Source organism: Elephantulus edwardii, unplaced genomic scaffold (genome assembly GCF_000299155.1).
Source record: "Elephantulus edwardii isolate Elephantulus edwardi_28Jun2011 unplaced genomic scaffold, EleEdw1.0 scaffold00115, whole genome shotgun sequence".
NCBI lineage: Eukaryota > Metazoa > Chordata > Mammalia > Macroscelidea > Macroscelididae > Elephantulus > Elephantulus edwardii.
The window spans coordinates 3,404,438-3,422,719 of record NW_006399865.1 but is presented as its reverse complement, the minus strand read 5'-3'; the positions used below and the strand labels follow the sequence as shown (position 1 = coordinate 3,422,719).

General features: G+C 44.9%; 1 protein-coding gene across 1 annotated transcript in view; it reads left to right on the top strand.

Annotated features, from left to right (window-relative positions):
• The window catches only part of ARHGAP6 (Rho GTPase activating protein 6), a 508,230-nt gene extending 490,419 nt beyond the window's left edge, over nucleotides 1-17,811 (top strand). The window contains exons 10-13 of the mRNA XM_006892363.1: nucleotides 1,099-1,196; nucleotides 12,214-12,479; nucleotides 13,855-13,935; nucleotides 17,183-17,811. Coding sequence (XP_006892425.1) covers nucleotides 1,099-1,196; nucleotides 12,214-12,479; nucleotides 13,855-13,935; nucleotides 17,183-17,811 — 1,074 coding nt within the window. The remainder of the gene's footprint in view (nucleotides 1-1,098; nucleotides 1,197-12,213; nucleotides 12,480-13,854; nucleotides 13,936-17,182) is intronic.
• Nucleotides 17,812-18,282: the final 471 nt, after the last annotated feature.

The window sequence follows — 18,282 nt, the reverse complement described above, 5'->3', positions numbered from 1 at the left end:
GTTATTATCCCCAATTTAATAGATAGGGACACTGATCAAGAAAAATCGTATTAAGAACAAATACTGTGTAAAACCATTATTGTCAAATGAGTATAAGAATCTAAGGGGGAGGGAGGGTGGAAATAGAGGGTGAGGATGGCTGGGGGGTAAGGTGTTAATCATAGGATTGCACAATTCAAGGGATGGGTGAGGTGAAGGAAATGGGAAGGATCTTTTGTGGGGGGAAAAAACCAAACCCCAATGTATTCAAACTTTGTAAATTAATCAGAGTAATATAAAGAAATTTAAAAAAATTCTATTCATGCATTCAGCTGGTAACCGAAAGGCCAGCACTTTGACCCTATCAGCCACTCCTTGGGAGGAAGATGCCATCATGTGCTGCAGTGTCTATTTCATCCTCGTGAACTCTATGGGCCAGTGCTCTTAAATCTGTCTCCCAGGGTCCCAAGGAATCAGAATTGGCTTCATGGCATGGGTTTGGTTTGGGGTTCTGGTCAAATATATCACAGCTAGTATTCTGTAGAGCTGAATTTCAAATGGAAGCAAACTAACTTAACCATCCATCCCTTCACAAGACTGACCATGTATTTGCTAACTGTTGCCTTGGCATAATTACCAGCATGAACTGTAGGACACATCCCCATTTGGACAATAGATCATGGATGCCTTCCCTCTTAAGACACCGTTTTGCTTATTCAAAGCCAAGAAAATCTAATCTGAACAGGGAAGACATCTGAATGTTGGGCCACTAGCCATGGGCAGGGTGGTATTTTGCACTGAAAGTGACTGACAAAGATCAAGCTTGTTCTTAGCATGAAACTGGCTGAACGTGTTGACATTGGCTTGGTTGTAACTACCAAGTGACTCTGGTCTCTTATGAAGTCTTGATCGATCTGAGAAAATTGTCTGGAAACTCTATGAACTTTGACAAATGTTGATAGTTGTAGAGGGGCTTTGGGCCTTTTGTTCTTAGGGTCCCTATGAGTCGTGCTCGACTTGAAGGCAATCAACAAGGACGACAACAGCAAAGGTGCTAAGGACCATATGATACTTTGGCCAAAATGGTTTTATTCATGCCTTTGCGTCTGACCCCTTCAGGTTTCCGCAGATCTTCAGAACGAAGTGCTGATCAGCCTGTTGGAGACCGACGCCGACGTTGTGGACTATTTACTCCGAAGAAAAGCCTCACAGGCATCGTGAGTACTGCAGTTGTTGTTTGGTTCCGTGTCGGTGTTTTTAGTTTTGTTTTTAATCTCCTGAGTCTTGTGTTGGAGATTGCTATTTCCATTTCTAAAGAATCAGAAAGATTTGGATAACTCCATTGTAGTGCCACCTGAGATGATATGTTGGCAGTTTTCTGTGAATTTGTTCGGTCTACCTAACCAAAAAAATGCTTTGGTCCCAACAGTTCACTTACTACATTGGAAACCCCTTTTCTAGTCCTTCAGTCCCTTGGTTTCTTCTATCCTGTTAACTTCCTTTTGACTGTTTACTTGGGTTTGCGGAGATGTAGTGGGGAGAAGGAACCCTAACTCACTGGTAAGAAATTCCAGGGGTTATAAAGTGCACGAATCATTTTTCTTCTGGAGTCTTGATAGCTCTGCTTATAAAGCAGTGTTTGATGTATCTTACAATTGTAGCCCATCAACAGGAGGGTAGATTGCTGAACCACAGAGACAGCCCCTAACCAAGTGAAGACTTGTAGCACCACCTTGACTCTCTCATTCTAGAAAAGATGTACAACGGGTCCCTGCATGTCGTATATCTATAATGAGAAAAGTGGATGTCATGGCATAACAGAGGTTGGCCACAATTTTTATCCTCCACAGAGAAGCTCTGAATTTTTGTAGTAGTCAGCTTTCAGGGTTAATGCCAACACACATTTCAAGGTAGAGGGAATAAGAGTGTTGAGCATATGGCAAAGTCAATTAAGGAGATAACACTACATCACTAACGAGGATCCCTGTTGCCATTATGATACCTTATGGATACATTATGGACCTTGAAACTCTGACGTTATTTCCTCACGTCATTTGTATCATATTTCTAGTCTACTGGATTTTAACAATTCTAAGGTGCATTTTGTCACTTCTGAATCTAGGGAGAATCTTACAATGACTTGTCCTAATTTATAGCAGAGTATTTTCATTCTTGGTTGGGTATAAAATCTTTTTATGTTTTATGTCTGATGATTTCATAGTAGCAATGACATACATTAAGTGATTCCTATTTCAGTTCCCTCTAGAGCTATTTTAAATATAGTAAATTGCTAGAGAAATCTTGTGTAGAGAAATCTTGTGTGTGGGGGAATTCTAGTTCGTGAAACCCCTATTCTTTCCTGGGCCTGTATGTTACTGTTGTCAGGAGCTGTCAAGTCAGTTTGGACTTACAATGGCCCCATGCATTATTGTCCTGTAAAAGTTCCTACGATGTAATCTTTACTGGAGCAGATCTCTAGGTTGTTTACCTGCAGATCCCCTGGAAAGGTTCAAAGCACTGACCTTTCGGCTAGCAATCACGGTCGTTGTCGTCATTGTTGTTAGGTGCTGTTGAGTCCACTAAGACTCATCATGACCCTACGAACATCAGATCTGAACCTTGCCCTATCCTGCGCCATCTTTAGCATCTCTGATATGCATGCTCAAGCACACTGTTAGTCAAGCCATTTTATTGAGGGTCTTCTTTTCTTCCTCTGACCCTCAACCTTTCCTAGGATACCACAACACTCAGCTTTACCCCATTTCTTAACTTACTGCTTAGCAGAGAACTTTTAATTGGGTCACGCTTTCAAGCACATCTTCCTGTATGTCCATCATTATTACGGTGAAGTCAGTCTGGATTCAAGTTCAAGTACCCATTGAGTGAAACTGCCTTTGAATAACTTAAAAGGGCTGGCATCCCATGGTCTGACTTTGCATATCAGAGTGGGGCTCAGTTAAGTTTTTTTTCTGGACTCTTAACCTTCATCAGGGCATCAACTCTGATTACCATTAACAAATAACAAATAGCAGACCACGTATGTCCAGAACATTAAAGAACCGCTTCAGTCTCCCTCCCTTGGACAAGAAAATAGGCACGGCAGCATTTTTCTTGGTGAATCCCCCATCAAGCTGCATGTATCACATCACCTGCTGAGGATCCCGGGGGAATAGTGTCGCTAGATTCATAGCTCTGGGCGGGGTCTGAGAATCGGCATTTCAGACCAGGACCCAGGATCCACAGCACCGTAGGTCACCTAGTTCAAGGCCAGAGCCAAAACCAGAGCCCCGGGTTCAAATTCCAGTCCCACTGCCGTTAGCCGTGTGGTCTTGGGGAAACTCATTAGTCTCCTCCTGCCTTAGTTTCCCCATCTGCAAATAGGAAACAACAGTGATGGAGCCCAACTAAAAGCACTGTACTCTGTTGTTTTATTGGGGGGGCATTTTTAACTTATTATTAATTTTAATTAAAATTTGCAGAGACTTTGGATTTCCATTCATTCATTGTTGCACTTTTCTCCCTGCTCCCCACCCCCACCCCAAGTTAGCTCTTCTTTTTGAAAAGTTAAAGAAAAAAATTTTCATTGTTATACAGTCCCTCCCCCCAGGTCCACTCCACTATGCAGCCTTCGTTCTGGTCATGACAATAATACCTAATCACATATCCCTTTTAAACAGTTCTCTCCCTCATCTATTTCAGTGCAGTATGAATAGTTTCTAGTGCCTGTAAATGATTCAGATTAATGAGCACTGTCATATGACTTCAGATAGCATCGTTTTATTCATTTTTAACCACTGGCCAAAGACTTAGGAGCCTCGCTGCAGTCTACCTTGGTCTCCACCTGATAGCCATGTATGAAAGCTGTATGGACAAGAAAGGATCCCTTCACTTTGAGCTGTGGCACCTACACGCAGAGGCCATCTATACACGCGGGATCTCCCCTATACACAGGGAGATGCTGTTGGTTATGGGATGGAGGACTGAAGGGCTAACAGGCCAGGCAGATTTCAGATGGATTTTGAGGTGATAGCATGCTTCTAGGTACTGAAATAGGGGACTAAGATGAGCCATGGCATAGGGCGAATAGACAAAGCTCTTGTTTTGCAGCCTTTGCTTAGGGAACAATTAAGCTAAAAGTTTGAGATCCAATTGTCACACACACACTCCCCCCCTACACCTGGGAAGCTTCTGCCCTCTCCCACTGGTCCACATACCTAAACCATGGGATAGATTCCTGTAACAGCAAGTGCAAACTGCCCAAGATTTTATTTGCAGGGACAAAGAAGCAGATTTTCAAGGATGTCAAAACCAAGGACAAGAAACTGTTTATTACAATTTCTGTTTTGCGAGATCAGACATCTTGTGCCCTTCTGGAACGTAATGTTTTGTTTGGTTCGTGTTTCCCCCTTCTCTGTGCAACGTTGGGAATTGGGGGGAGTGAGAGGAAGATTTATCCTTTCGTTCTGGTGCCTGTCCACTTAACATTTTTGGCTTCCTTCAGCACAGGATGCCAAAAAGATATGTAAAAATATTTTTTTTAATTCCCAAGGATGCAAAACTGCCAGTTTCCAATTGCTTATCTGGCATACTCATTACAATTATATGCTCTTTCTTCTAACGGTCCTTAAAATAGATTGCCTGTCCCCTCCGTCTTTGACATATGGATCTATGGAAATGGGACATGAGAATGGCAGGTTATCAAAGAGGACTGGCACATTGGATACAGGAGTTTGCAGAGAAACAAAGCTATCTCAGTAGGACAGGGGTCGGGTGGGGCCTGGTAGGGCCTCGTGGCAGGCATAAGAATGGAAGGGACGTCACAAAACTCAGCCGTTAAAAAAAAAAACAAAACACAAAAAAACTCAGCCGTTGAAATGGTGTTGGGATTTAGCTTGAAATGGTGTTGGGATTTAGCACTTATATGATCAAAATGAACGCAAAATATCCAGGAGGGATAAAATAGTAAACATTTTTTAGAAAGACTACTGCCACTCCAACCCGTGTTGGAGCCCAAAGCCAAAGGTCAGATGAAGCTTATGTGGAAGCATCAGCACTATCTTCCAAAGCTCTTCCTTCTTTAACTCCTTTTCAACCAAGACAACTGCCTGTTTTGACAGTTTTTCTTTCTTTAACTTGAGCTGAAATCAAGAACCCCTGGGTTGGACAAACAGTTGCATGCTCTCAGCTGCTAAAGGTTGGAGCCTATCTAGTGGTGCCTTGAAAGAAAGACCTGGCAATCTATTTTGGCAGAAATATTTAACCTTGAAAGACTGTACCAGACTTTCCATGTTTCAAATAATTTTCAACTGCTTTAATGTTTAAAGGGTAAAAGTTAACCATTCAAAAGGCCATAAAAAGCAGACATGTAGGGGCACACATTTGGGTTTTTTTATTTGTTTTACTTCGAGCTCCAGGGTTCCCTCACATTCTGCCTCCAAGGGTTGCTTTGTAAAACTGAACATGATTGACTTGAAAACCCTCCCTAAACCCAGAACTAGGGAGCTTCCAGATCAACTAGGTCCAGCTCCAGTTCGAGTCATTTAAATATGGATCTGAGCAAATGAAAGAGCACTAGCAACTTAGTGGCTAAGATCCACTGGCCGCTACATGGAAGAAGGATGTGGCCCAAAACTTCTGTAAAGATGGCAGCTCTGGAAACCTAACGAGCGACTTCTCTGCCCTGTGGGCTCGCGACGATGAGTCAGAACAGCCCAGACGGCAGTAGGTTCAGCTTGGTTTGGAAGGATGTGCAAGGAGGCTCTGCCCTTCCCGGGCAGCCATGCCAGCCTGCGCAGGAATATAATGTTAATTGCATAACACCGTCGCTGCCACATTCTGCAAACAAGATCAAAAGGAAACCAGCTGCGCTGCATTTGGGAAGAAGGCCCAGATGGAGGAAACCACCCCAGAAGTCTATCACTTTCAATGTCTTTGTGGTTAAGTCCTCTAATGGCCTACATAAACTTTTTACTGATTTTGTTAAGCAAAAATGGGGGCGGGGGCAAACCTGTTACTAAGCTAATCAGGACCACAAAGACCATGTTGGTCCAGAAGGTTGACGTCCCAGCCCTGGAGAGGAATTATTTTGCTCAGCTTGTCAGGGACCAAGTCCAGAAGTGGCAGGCTTTCCTGTGACTTAATGGTGCAACGTTATGGGTCGAAATAGTGACCTCACTAGTGAGTCAAGCATTTCTTTTCATCTTTAGAAGTTCATGGAAAAAATGTCTTTCTCCTCAATATTACTGTCTTAAAGTGTTATGGGATGGACTCTAGGGTTTTTTTTTTAGTTTTTTTAAAGAATTTGTAGAATCAGAAAGGTTTTCAAGAAGTTTGCAGAGATAAAAAAAAAATCTGCCTTCTCAGCATCCTAGGACAGCAATGAGTCCCCCAGTCCCGGTCCTTAGTAGGCAGCGGTGGAACATCAAACTCACACATGCACACAACACACACATACATTTCCCAGACCAAAAAAAAAAGCCTTTTAAGCAAGTCTCTTCTTCTACTTTCTCATAACTTCTTTATAAATGTATGAACTGCATTTTAAAGGTGTTTTCTCAGGCTGACTGTCGAAGAGATGAGATCCCCATGATTTGATTTTCGTCTCTCATGAATCTCTCTCTACCACTGTTGTTATGTACGTTCTAATTGAAACTGACTCATGGCTGACCCTCCAATGGGTTTTCAGAGACTGCAAATCTTATGGGAGGAGATTGTTCATCTTTCTCCTGAAGAGCTGTTAGTGGCTTTGAGCTATGTGCCTCTGGCTTGGCAATGCACCTCTTTACCACTAGGCTGCCTGAACTCCCTAAATGTCTCCATACCCCTAGGCTATTTGGAGTACATTAACAAAAGATAAAACCAAAGGGTGATTTTTATATCAAAACTCAATGCGAGGTCCAATCTCAAAGGTGCTAGTGTGGAGTGGGTGATGTGTTTGGATCCATGCAAGCTCCTCTTTGGGGAAGGGTGCCTTGGCCCCTAGGGTCCAGCATAAGGGTGCATTGCAGACCTGAACATGATTAAAATGAAAATCCTCCCTGCTCAGAGCTGCCACAACAGCATATTCCTTTCCCAGGGCAGTTCCTCACATCCAAGATGGAGACACACTTGGAGTTTACTCAAAGGTTTGAGCCAAGGATGCGGCCGGCACACGGTCGACGTCTCCATGGGTGCTGATGGCTAGGGTAGTTCAGTGATTGAACTGGAGTTTTCCATTTATCCACAGAACAAGTTCTGTGCTCCCGGCTGTAGGGCAGGCCTGCCCACAGCATCCGGCCAGCGCATTTACACCCTGACCTGGAGGGACCACATAAAGGGTGAGAACGTGACTCTGTCTCCATGCTCATCCCAGGCCTGTGTGGTTAGCTGGAACTGCCCACGCGTGGTGTGGGTGGGCCTGGGGTTTCAGATCTCAGGAGGAAACCCACCATGCATGGAGGTAAACCCGTGTCAGGGGGCAGCCCATCCACCCACCACCATCCCTTCATCCATGAAAGCCCTGAGCCTTAGAACAAAGAGAGGTCATTGTGTGTTTTAAGACTAGTACTCACCTAGGAATCCTGTATTGCCATGAGTACTTTTTGTAGAAGAATGCCTGAATGCATTTACACGGAGCTTGAAGCTGTAAACTGTCTTCTGACAGTTGGGCATGCCTTAGAGGTGGTGTTGGCCACTTGACTGTTTCACAGAGGGATACTCTTTTCCTTAGACTTGACACTGAGTGTCCCTCCAGACCTCATTTTGTCTCTGATGCCCAGAAATTGGAGAATGCTCTAGTTTGGAGCTGGTCAGTATGAAGGTAATTAACGCCCGTGGCAAAGGCTTTCCCAAGAAGACTTGATGACAAGTTGTGTCCTGGAGGAAAAGATCTCCTGTTTCTTCCTTCCTTTCGTTCCCTCTCTCCCCCTCCTTCCAGCTTGCAGGCTCAGGGACATTGTCTGTCTTTACCTCCATTTCCACGCCACTCCATTCCACCGGGATTTAGTCATGCTCCACCCACTCCCATAATCCCCAGGTCACGAGGACTAATCTGATTTGTGACTCTTCTTTTTCCCCCTTAAAATATGAAAAATCTTACAGCGTTTCCTAAATGCTACCTTACCTCATTTACTTAGATACTTGTCCAACTCAAGTGCCTGTATGGGAAGTTTGTTTCCGTGGAATTAAAAATGCCCCAGAAACTTCTAGATACCAAACAAAGCTTCCGAAGTGGAAAATAAGCAGACAGATGAAACATAGACCTGTAATGAAGATATCCACGCTGTCTGGGCTGCTAACCCATACTGGGGGAACACGTATGCTCCAAAAAGCCCTACTAAATCTGTCTGGATTTCTGGAAATTTCTGGCTGGCACATAATGAACTCTGTAAAAAATGTTAACTTTTACCGTTCTCACAGGCCAAGGGATTCTTTCACGTAAGTACAGTTTACAAAGCCATGTGCACACCAGCTGCATCCCCTTCCATGACAACGACACACGGGGGCTGAGTGGCAGGATTAGGTATCAGTGGATGGCGTCCTCTTCCTGACGTAGGTCCCTGGCTGACTTCAGCTCCACGCCATCCCCAAGTTCAGCGCCGTGTCTGCCACCCGGGGGCAGCATCAGCCCCGGGTGGCTTAGCTTAGAATGAACTGGAAGGGCGGGTTGGCCCCTCCTGCCCTTTCTCTCACCTTCATGTTCTCCACCACCCCAGATTTGTTCCGTTATCTGTATTGTGCTCACTTCAGGCAGGGGAAGATTGGGAGCTGATCACAATGAGCACACCCTTCCTGCTTTGCCCAGTGAGGGATGCAGGACCTGGGCCCTTTCTCCTCTTCATAGACCATCGTACTTCCCCCCCCCCCACCGCCAGCCCAGCAGCTTTAGCCATGGTTGTAGCTTAGCAAACGCACAGTGCCTTATCACTGCTACAGATGAGGGTGGGTTATCAGAGGTTCTCAACACAACACACAACATGGCATTGGAGTCTATCACAGGCATAGGGATCCTAGAAACTCCAACATCCCAAACTCCAGTACGGTCCCAAATGACCTGGAAACTTTTGGCAAGCATTATAAAGAGAGAAGCATTATTTATTCAGTGATTCATGCATGGCTCCATATGTTAAAAATAATTGGCTTGGTATTAAGAATTCAAATCTGGGGACTTGTAGGACATTTCTATCACGAAGCATCTCTCTTTGTGCACATAACTCCTAGCTAAACCTCCGACTAACATTAGGTGTAAAGGGCCCTTTTTTCATGTTTTAGAAGACAGGGAAGCAGGACCAGGAACAGCTACAAACGACCCTCTTAGAACCTCACTCCAGGTGGAGGGGGCAAGAAGCAGTCTTAGCTCTGAGGGTTTTTTTTTTTTTTTTACTGATGAGTTGATTCTCTTCCAGATATCCCACAAAATAAGATTGCATGTGCCTTCTGTTGTTGAAGGGGGGGCGGGGGGAGGATTTCTTATAGGATTTTGTTAAGCGCAGGTAGTCCCCGGATTACAAATGAGTTCTGTTCCCCCTCCATTCCCCAATCTGTCTTTACATTCAATTTGTATATAAAGCAATAGTTAGGAATGGTTTATAGCTAACATTTTAGTATAATCTCAATCAAGTCTTAGTATAGAGTTTATAGTATACCATTCTGTGTCTCAAAAATGTAAACGAAACACTTCTGTGGCTTAACCCACGTACACGAAAACATCTTCGACTAGTAATATTAATGCTTTGAGGTGAGTTTTAAAATATCACCAATTTGTCACTGTGACCCATCTACATAGCTTGAGTTTTTAGTATAATAGGCTTTGTAAGTGGCTTAGTTAGTAGTAAGGAGCTGTACTATCAACCCAAAGGCAGGTGGTTCTAATCCATCCTTGTGAAGAAGATGACCGGTCTCCTGTCATGCAATTTACTGCCTCAAAATCCACTTGGAGGGTCAGGTATGGGTCAGTTTTAGCTCAGTGGCACACAGCAATAGGCTTTATAGGGGTTCGTATTGGTCATGCATGCATATGTAAGAGCTTTGTATCTTGAGAAAGGCCTGACAGGAACATATCCATTTACTTGGAAGGATAAATGAGAAAATAGAACTCACACTGTCAGCTGAGCTCTGCTAGCAAGTTCCACACACTCTTAAAGTCTCATTTTCCTAGTGAGGTTTCCTCAGTCCAAACGTTCCCTCGTGATGAGAGATAATCATTATCGCCTCACAACCAACAAGTGAGTTCTCGTGAATTAGATGTGCTGGTTAAAGACTTCCCCCCTCTGCCCCTTCCCAGCAAAATGTCTTTCTTTCCTTATTTCTGCTTCAAATTCAGCAGCTACCGAGAGTTTGGGAAAATAATTTTCACAGTTGTCCTCTGACTTTTTCCCATAAGATTATCTGACATCAGTTCAGAGATGAGGCAAAGAAAGTGCTTAATCACTCTGTGTGGGTAGAAAATGGCCTCCCAGGGAAGTCCCCGAGTCTCTGATGCCTCTGTGACAGGTCAGACACTCAAATGGTTTTCCCTGGACCTGAACCTCAGCTGGAAACGCTGGGCAAAGCTGGCGTCTCCGTGCATGGCAGGATGGCTCAGGGCATAGTTTGCCATCCTGTGTGTCTCCCTTGTACGTGTGTGTGTGTGTGTGTGTGTGTGTGTGTGTGTGTGTGTGTGTGAGAGAGAGAGAGAGAGAGAGAGAGAGAGAGTGAGTGAGTGTGCTCGCTTTAGGTGAAAGTTTCTATAGCGTACTTGCTTTCCGGCCAGTAGTTCACACAGAGATTGTCCTCCACACTGGTCACAATTCCAAAAATGTGTCATCACTCTCCATTTCCTCCCTGGGTTCCCATTTCCATTTGTCTGTCCTGCCTTCTCGTTGGTTTGGGACAAATGCCACCCTTTCGGCCGCGTGCAGCTGACTGCTCTAGGAAGCACATTCTTTGTCTCCACCGGCGTTACTGTTTATTTTATTGTCCCGTCTATTATTTGCCTGAGAGGAGGCCTCCGGGAGTGCCTTCAGTTTCAAGTTAGAAGGTCGTCCCAGGGCAAGAGCCTTACACGGGCTTGCTTCTTTGAGAACACACACAAAATTGGTCAGGGAAAATCAAAATACAGCAAAGAGTAGGAGGGGCTTTCGAGGCAGGGGGGAGACTGAGGCAGGCTCTGGACGTTTTAATCAACCTGTGATCGTTTCCCTTCAAGATGTTGTCAGGGCACTGTTTTTGAGGAAGGTAAAACAGAAAGATGTTTCAAGGTAAGACTTCACACACTCTTTTCCATGTTCCTGGTGCTCTTGTTTTTTTTCCTGTCCTGCTTACATTTCCACTGTGATTGCTGGTGCTGTGACAGCTCACGTGCATATGAAATGTAATGGATGTGCCAGTCAGTGCGTCTTATCATATTCACTTGCAAAAGCATTGGGGCCTTGTAGAATCGTTTTAGATGCATTTAAATACAGAATGAGTTCTGTGGTTGGCAGGTGCTGGTGAGTGGATTTCTATGCATAGCCTCCCCCATAAGGTAACAGAGTAGAGATACCCTATAGGCTTTTCTCAGCTGTAATTTTTGCTCACCAGACCTTTCTTCTTTGGCACTGCCAGGTGGGTGCAAGCTGCCCACCTTTCAACTAGTGACCAAGTGCTTAACAAATGCACCACCAGGACTCCTTGAATGGCCTCTAAGCTCATAAATTTCTCTTGTAGGCCAGCATTTTATGTATTGAAATAACTATTTCCACAGTAACCTGATCTATCCCTCAAAGGATAGATTTATTTAAGTATTTTGGGGAGTGGTTAGAGGTGTTGTCCAATAAGCCATAACGAACTTCATTTAAGTAAAATTTCTACAGGAGTCTTATGTGCATCACTTTGCATTTAGATTCTAGAAGAGCATGAAGAGATTTCTCTCCCAGCTTTCCCTTGTTTTGAACACCATCAGATGTTCCTTTTGAAATAGGTCCAGATCTAATGCGTCCAGTCTTTCAGCGATGCACGTTGGATACCGCAGGCTTCCATCTCTGTTCCATCCTCTCCCCTCGCGGCTCTCCCTTCCCCTGGCTGCTGTTTCCCATGACATCTGTGGAGTTTTACTGCCATCTGCTGGCTACCATATAGAAATGCTGTCACTTTCTTTATGTAGCCGTCTTGAAACTATTTCCCCGAAGGTCTTTGGGTTTCAGCTCGATGTCGTTTGTGTAATAATAATTGCGTTGTTTCAACCTGACCACTAATGGTTAGCATACTCACGCTGCTGGCATTGTCTCTTTGCACCAGAAGCCCTGACATGCTGCATTCGGAAGTTTCCTTTGCCCTGGGAGGGAGGCACTCATCCATAGATTCCAACAAAGCCTCCAGCGGAGACATCTCCCCTTATGACAACAACTCCCCAGTGCTGTCCGAACGCTCCCTTCTGGCTATGCAAGAGGACATGGCGTCGGGGGGCTCGGAGAAGCTTTATAAAGTGCCGGAGCAATGCATGCCAGTGAGCCATTTGCCATTGAAATCCAGAGAAGGTTCTCCCGGACCAAGAGTCGGGAAAGGTAAGCGAAGCTGTGCTCTCGTGTGTAGAACAGTGGGAGCATTAGGTTTTTTTGCGTGCGCGCGCGCGCCCGCATGCGCGCACACACACACACACACGGTGTATTTCTCCATTATCCTAAGCCCAGTCATTGACTACCTGCTACCCACCTTCTTCAGAGACAGGAAGTTATGGCAAACCCCTGAAGCCTGCGCTGCTTCTCCAATACCTGGGACAATGACTGAGCACCGAAGGCCATGGTTGGTGCAGAAAGGTTGGCAGGTGGGGTCCATCCAGAAAGGCCTTGGAAAAAATGCCTGGTGTTTTACCCCTGAAAATTGCTGTGCGTTTTGTTCGCACCACCCAGGGATTTTAGTGAGGGCTTAATGGAATAGTGGGAAAGCCTGCAACAGGGAACTGTTCTCTTAATGTTGTAGAAAAAGGGGATTCGTGGATAAATACATACACACAGAAATCCATCTGCTGATGCCATAAGCAGAGGCCACGTTTTCCCTTGCTATCCAAAGGTATAGTGCTTCTATGAAACCTTTTATGAGCTGGAATGTGGCAAATTGAGGATGCAATTACCATGTATTTATATGGAAAAATTTTCAAGCATTTTTAAATCTCAAAACTAATCTAGCAACTCATAACACATAAAACCTAAGCTAATGCTAACTGTTAGGTCTGGACAGTGCGGCCAAAGGGGGAAGTGAAGAATCCAAACGCTGACAAGAAGAGCAAATAGCCTTGCCTGCATAGCAGAACTAATAGATGAACCATAAATCTGACTCTGTTATAAAAACCCTCCCTGATACCCTCGAGGTGTGACTTCCCCACTCTGCATCTCCAGAATGAGGAACCTCATTCGGGAGCTCCCCTATCCCCCCTTTAATAAAGCTGTGTTAAGCTTTCTCTTGTTTGCTCTCATTCCTTTCTTAAGTTTGCTAACTTAACACTAGCCTAGGTAGTTCAGTGATGAAGGGTGAAGTCCTTCTCCCGTCACATCACTCTGATACTCACTCCTCCACCTCGCTCCTTCATTTTTAAGGATCTTGGTGATGACATCAGGCCCCACTGGCTATTCCACAGTAATCTCCCTTTAATCCTCCTTAACGTTCTCATTTCTGCCAAAGGTCTTTTGGTTTCATCATACCAGGGGTTAGGACATGGATGTCTTTGAAGGGTCACAATAAAGAGGGAAGGTTTTTTTGGTCTGTTTTTTATTTTGTTTTGTTTTGTTTTGTGTTAAGGTCCCATGTGAAATAAAACTCTGGAAATTCAGATCTAAATCATATAAATGATGTGTGTCTATTCCCATACAGGTGATGTTCTGAGACTTGTTTGTTTTTTATTTTTGTCCTGGAACTTGAATATACTATCACTCTCTTTCCTAGGTATGTCTGAGGACCCTTTCAATATCTGGGGAACCTGGCATTCAACTTTAAAAACGGCATCGAAAGACCCAGGAATGACAGGTGAAATAATTTCTTTTTTTTTTAATGGAAATCCAAGTTTATTATAAACTTAAAATAAAACCTCAATTAAAATTTTAAAAAAAAGAAATGGGGAGAATACTGACACATTATGGGACATTATGTTCCAATGTCATGGACACTTTATGTACAAACTGGAATGGAAAACTAATTTATTCTGTGAATGTTCATCTGAAACACAGTTTTTTAAATGAAAAGAAAATTAATATCTAAAATAGGTAAATGCATAGAGACAAAAGCAGGTGGTGATTGTTTGTAGGTGCTGTCAAGTAGACTACAGCTCATAGCAAACCTCTGAACCACAGAGCCAAACCTTGCTCCGTGCTGCACTGTCCTCAGATCTCGGCATGCTTGAGCCCACTGTTACAGACACCGTGTCAGTCATCTTGCTAAAGGGCTTCCTCTCTTTTCCTGACCCTCCACCTTTCCCAACTTGATGTATTTTTCCAAGGGCTGCTCCCTCCTGACAACATGCCCAAAGTATGTGAGACAGACTTTGAGCAGTCTTGCCTCTAAGGAGGACCCTAGTTGCACCTCTTTCAAAACAGGTGTTCTTTTGGAAAGCTATGGGATATTCTGCAACATCATAATTTAAAGGCATAGATTCTTCTGTCAACATTTTTGTTTGAGGTATTGAAAAACTTTTGGAAATGCAAAGCAGTAACAGTAGCAAAACATAGTGAATTTAATCAACGTCACTGCATTATGAGAAGGGCCTGAAGTGCTTGCTGCAGAAGGTCAAGTACTGCAGCCTTCAATATGAATTGAAGCTCAACATCAAGAAGACAGATTCTCACCACTGGGCTGACTGGCAGCATCATGATGGTGAAAAGATTGAGATTGTTAACACCTTTCATTTGCTTAGCTCCACAATCAAAACTCTTGATACCAGCAGCCAGAAAAGAAAAAGATGAATTGCTTTGGGAGAGTCTGCTGTCAGGGACCTGTATAGAGTACTGAAGAGCAATGATGTCAGTCTGAAGACTAAGGTGCACCTGATCCAGGCTGTAGTATTTGCAATTACATGCTATGCATCAGAAAGCTGGACAATGACTAGGGTTGATAAGGAGAATTGATGCCTTTGAGCTGTGTTGTGGTGCTGGAGAAGAGTACTTCTTTTAAAAAAAATGTATATATTGTTTGCATGTACTCTCAAAGTTTTGTTCATCTCATAAATAGCAAAATACACATTTGCCAAATAATATTTAGAAAAAATGTTGAAGATTGAGGTGGGGATTTGGGAGATTAAATAACATTTGGTGAGAACTTAGCTGCCAAACCAAAGATACACAGTTCAAATCCGCAAGCCACTCAGAAGTAGAAAATTGGGCAATCTCCTCTCATGCGATTTACAGCCCTGAAAACCCACCATCAGCTATGAGTCAGTTCAGACTCGATGGTGTGTACCAACAGCAACTTGAGTACTGTTAGCCTTTTCATATAATCAGTCTATCTCCTTATTAAAAGGGCAGAATTCACACACCCACAGAGGGAAGACCATGTGCAAACTACAAAGCAAGCAGTGCCAAGGAATGAGCCGGGCTACCATTGAGGAGGGGCGCTCCTCTAGAACCAATACCCTGATGTATCAACGTAGTTAGACTCATTCTGTCAGAATCAATCTGACAATGTGGTATTATTTTTGCCGTTACTTCTTTTCTGGTACAATTTTCTATGGCTTCATAGTATTGTTTCACTGTAAATTCCACGTGACAAGCTAATGTGGTTTTTTTTGACAATTGTTTCACTTTGTTGTTGTTGTTATGTGCCGTCGAGTCGCCTGCGACTCATAGCGACCCTATGTACAACAGCCCTAAACTCCGCTCTGTCTTGTGCCAATCGCACTGTCTCTGACACTCCCATCCCAATTACTTTGGACATGTTGTGAGGAGAGACCGGTCCTTAGAGAGGGACATCATGCTTGGGAGGGTGGAGGGACGGCGCAGGAGAGGAAGGCCCTCTATGAGGTGGATTGATTCATTGACTGGGATAATTGGGATGGGAGTGTTTCACTTTAGTTATGATGAATGATGCTCTCAGGAAACCTTTTCAATGTACATGTTAGGGCTTTTTGATTTGTTTTTATATTTAAGATGAATAATAGATTGTCCAAATTTTGGAAAAGAAGTCAAAGGCTATAAACTCCAAGTAAAAATAAGCACCAAAACCCAGACCTAGAGTTGTCGATGCCATTCTAACTTGTTGTGACCCTATACGATGGAGTCAAGCAGAGTAAGGAGTTCCCAGGGCTCTAATTACTATGGAAACAGACAGCCCCAGCTTTCTCCCATAGAATGGCTAGTGAGTTCACAGCTCAGCTGTTTTAATCACTGTATCACTCGGGCTCCTTCACAATGTTGTTGTTATGTCCCATCGAGTCAGACCCTCCAGCAGGTTTTCAAAGTCAGTTAATCATCCAGGAGGAGAAGGCCCAACCTTTTTCCCTGGAGCAGCTGGTGTGCCTTTAGGATTGCAGCTTCTTACCACTAGGCCGCTATAATTCTTTCTTTCATAATAGAAAACCAGACCCAAACCTTAACAAGCTCAGGCTGCCTCCTGTTTTTCCCAAGCAGCAGCTAGCTGGTGGACTTGAAGCATAGACCTTTTGGTTAGCAGCCCAGTGCTTAAGCCACTGTGACACCAGGGATTCTTCCAAGGAGGAAAACGGGTCAAAAAAACATGAACCTTTTAGAGATCCCTTGATATTGTTACATCACCGTCTTAGTTTACTGGTGACGTCATAATAAAAATGTCACAAACTGTGGCTTTAAAGAACAGAAATGTATTGTCTCCCAGTTTGGGAGGCGGAAAGCCTCAAAAGGGCCTGAAAAAAAAAAGTGACAAGGACTATTTTATCCAGTCTGTCAGCTCACCTGACAGTAATGGAATCTGTCACTCAGAATGTGCCATTAATGAAGAAGTCTTTTTTTCTTCTTTTCCTAGGAAATTGTTTTTGTTTGGGTTTGGTTTTTTCAGTGAGGTGGTGCACATAGCTACTAAATGAAAAGTTGGCTATTTGAGTCCACCCTGGGGTGTCTAGGAAGAAAGGCCTGGCAATCTACTTATGAGAAGAAAAAGAAAAAATAAGCAGCCCTTTAAAACCCCAGGGGTATGCAGTGACTTGTGTTGACAACAGGTTCGGTTTGATTTTTGCTATTAACCAATTCATTCTCCTTCTCGGTCTCATTTTCTTTCTCTCCCTCCCCTTCCCTCCCTCTCTCTCCCCCAGGTTCTTATGGAGACATTTTTGAAAGTAGCTCCCTCCGCCCCAGGCCGTGTTCCCTGTCTCAGGGGAACCTGTCCCTGAACTGGCCGGGGCGGCAGGAGAGCCCCGCAGAGCTAGAGGGTGGCCCGCTGGTCCCCCGGAGAACTCGGACGGCCACCATGGCGGAGTGCGGGGCTCACCCTGCGGTGGCCCGTGCGTACAGCACGCTCCCCGGCCGCGCCCTGACGATGGCCACCATGGCGCCGAGCGGCGAAGAGCTGAGCCCAAGCGCGGCCGAGCCCGACGCGGCCATGCGGCAGGCCGGAGCCCGGCCCCGAGCCCAGAGACCCGCGGAGAGCGGGAGGCTCGAGGGCAGGCCGCCGCCGCCCTACCCGGGGCCCGGGAAGCCGCCGGCAGAGTCCCAGCTGTGGCGGCGCCAGCGGCCCGACGAGGGCTCGGTCCGGCCCAAAGACAAGCAGAGACTGAGCAGCAGCAGCAGCGGCAGCGGCAGCGGCTGCACGGCCCCGAGCGCAGAGCAGAACCGGAGGAAATTGGGAGAACCTAACTGGCTCGACTGGCAGAGAGATCGATGGCAAATCTGGGAGCTCCTCTCCACCGACAACCCCGACGCCCTCCCTGAAACGCTGGTCTGAACCCACGCTGCAGCCTGAGCCCGCACGGTCCCCCAGCAGCCCCCTGCCGCCCTCCAGGGGCCGAGCAGGGCTGGGTGACCTTTGAACACTTTGCTTCGGCTTTGCTCTTCTGCGCATTTAAATAGCAGCACAAGAGAAGCTCCACGAACTGCAAGACTAGAGACCTCTGCCCCTCGTCATTCACAAGGCAGTCCTCTTGCATAGCCAACCCTAGGGAAAAACCCAAACCAAAACGGAAGACCATCCCCAGTCTCTGTGTAAACCTGCAAGACACACCCTGGCTCTGTGTAAGATACAACTCTTGCTACAATATTGTGTAATTGTATTTATGTGTCTTCTGTAATAGATTACGTATGACAAGCATATATATTCACAGAGAAAAAGAAAAACAAAACAACAGAAAGGAACAGGTGTTTTTTTTTTTATTCACTTCACTCAGATTGTGAGTGAGAGAGATTGAGCAGTGAAAGA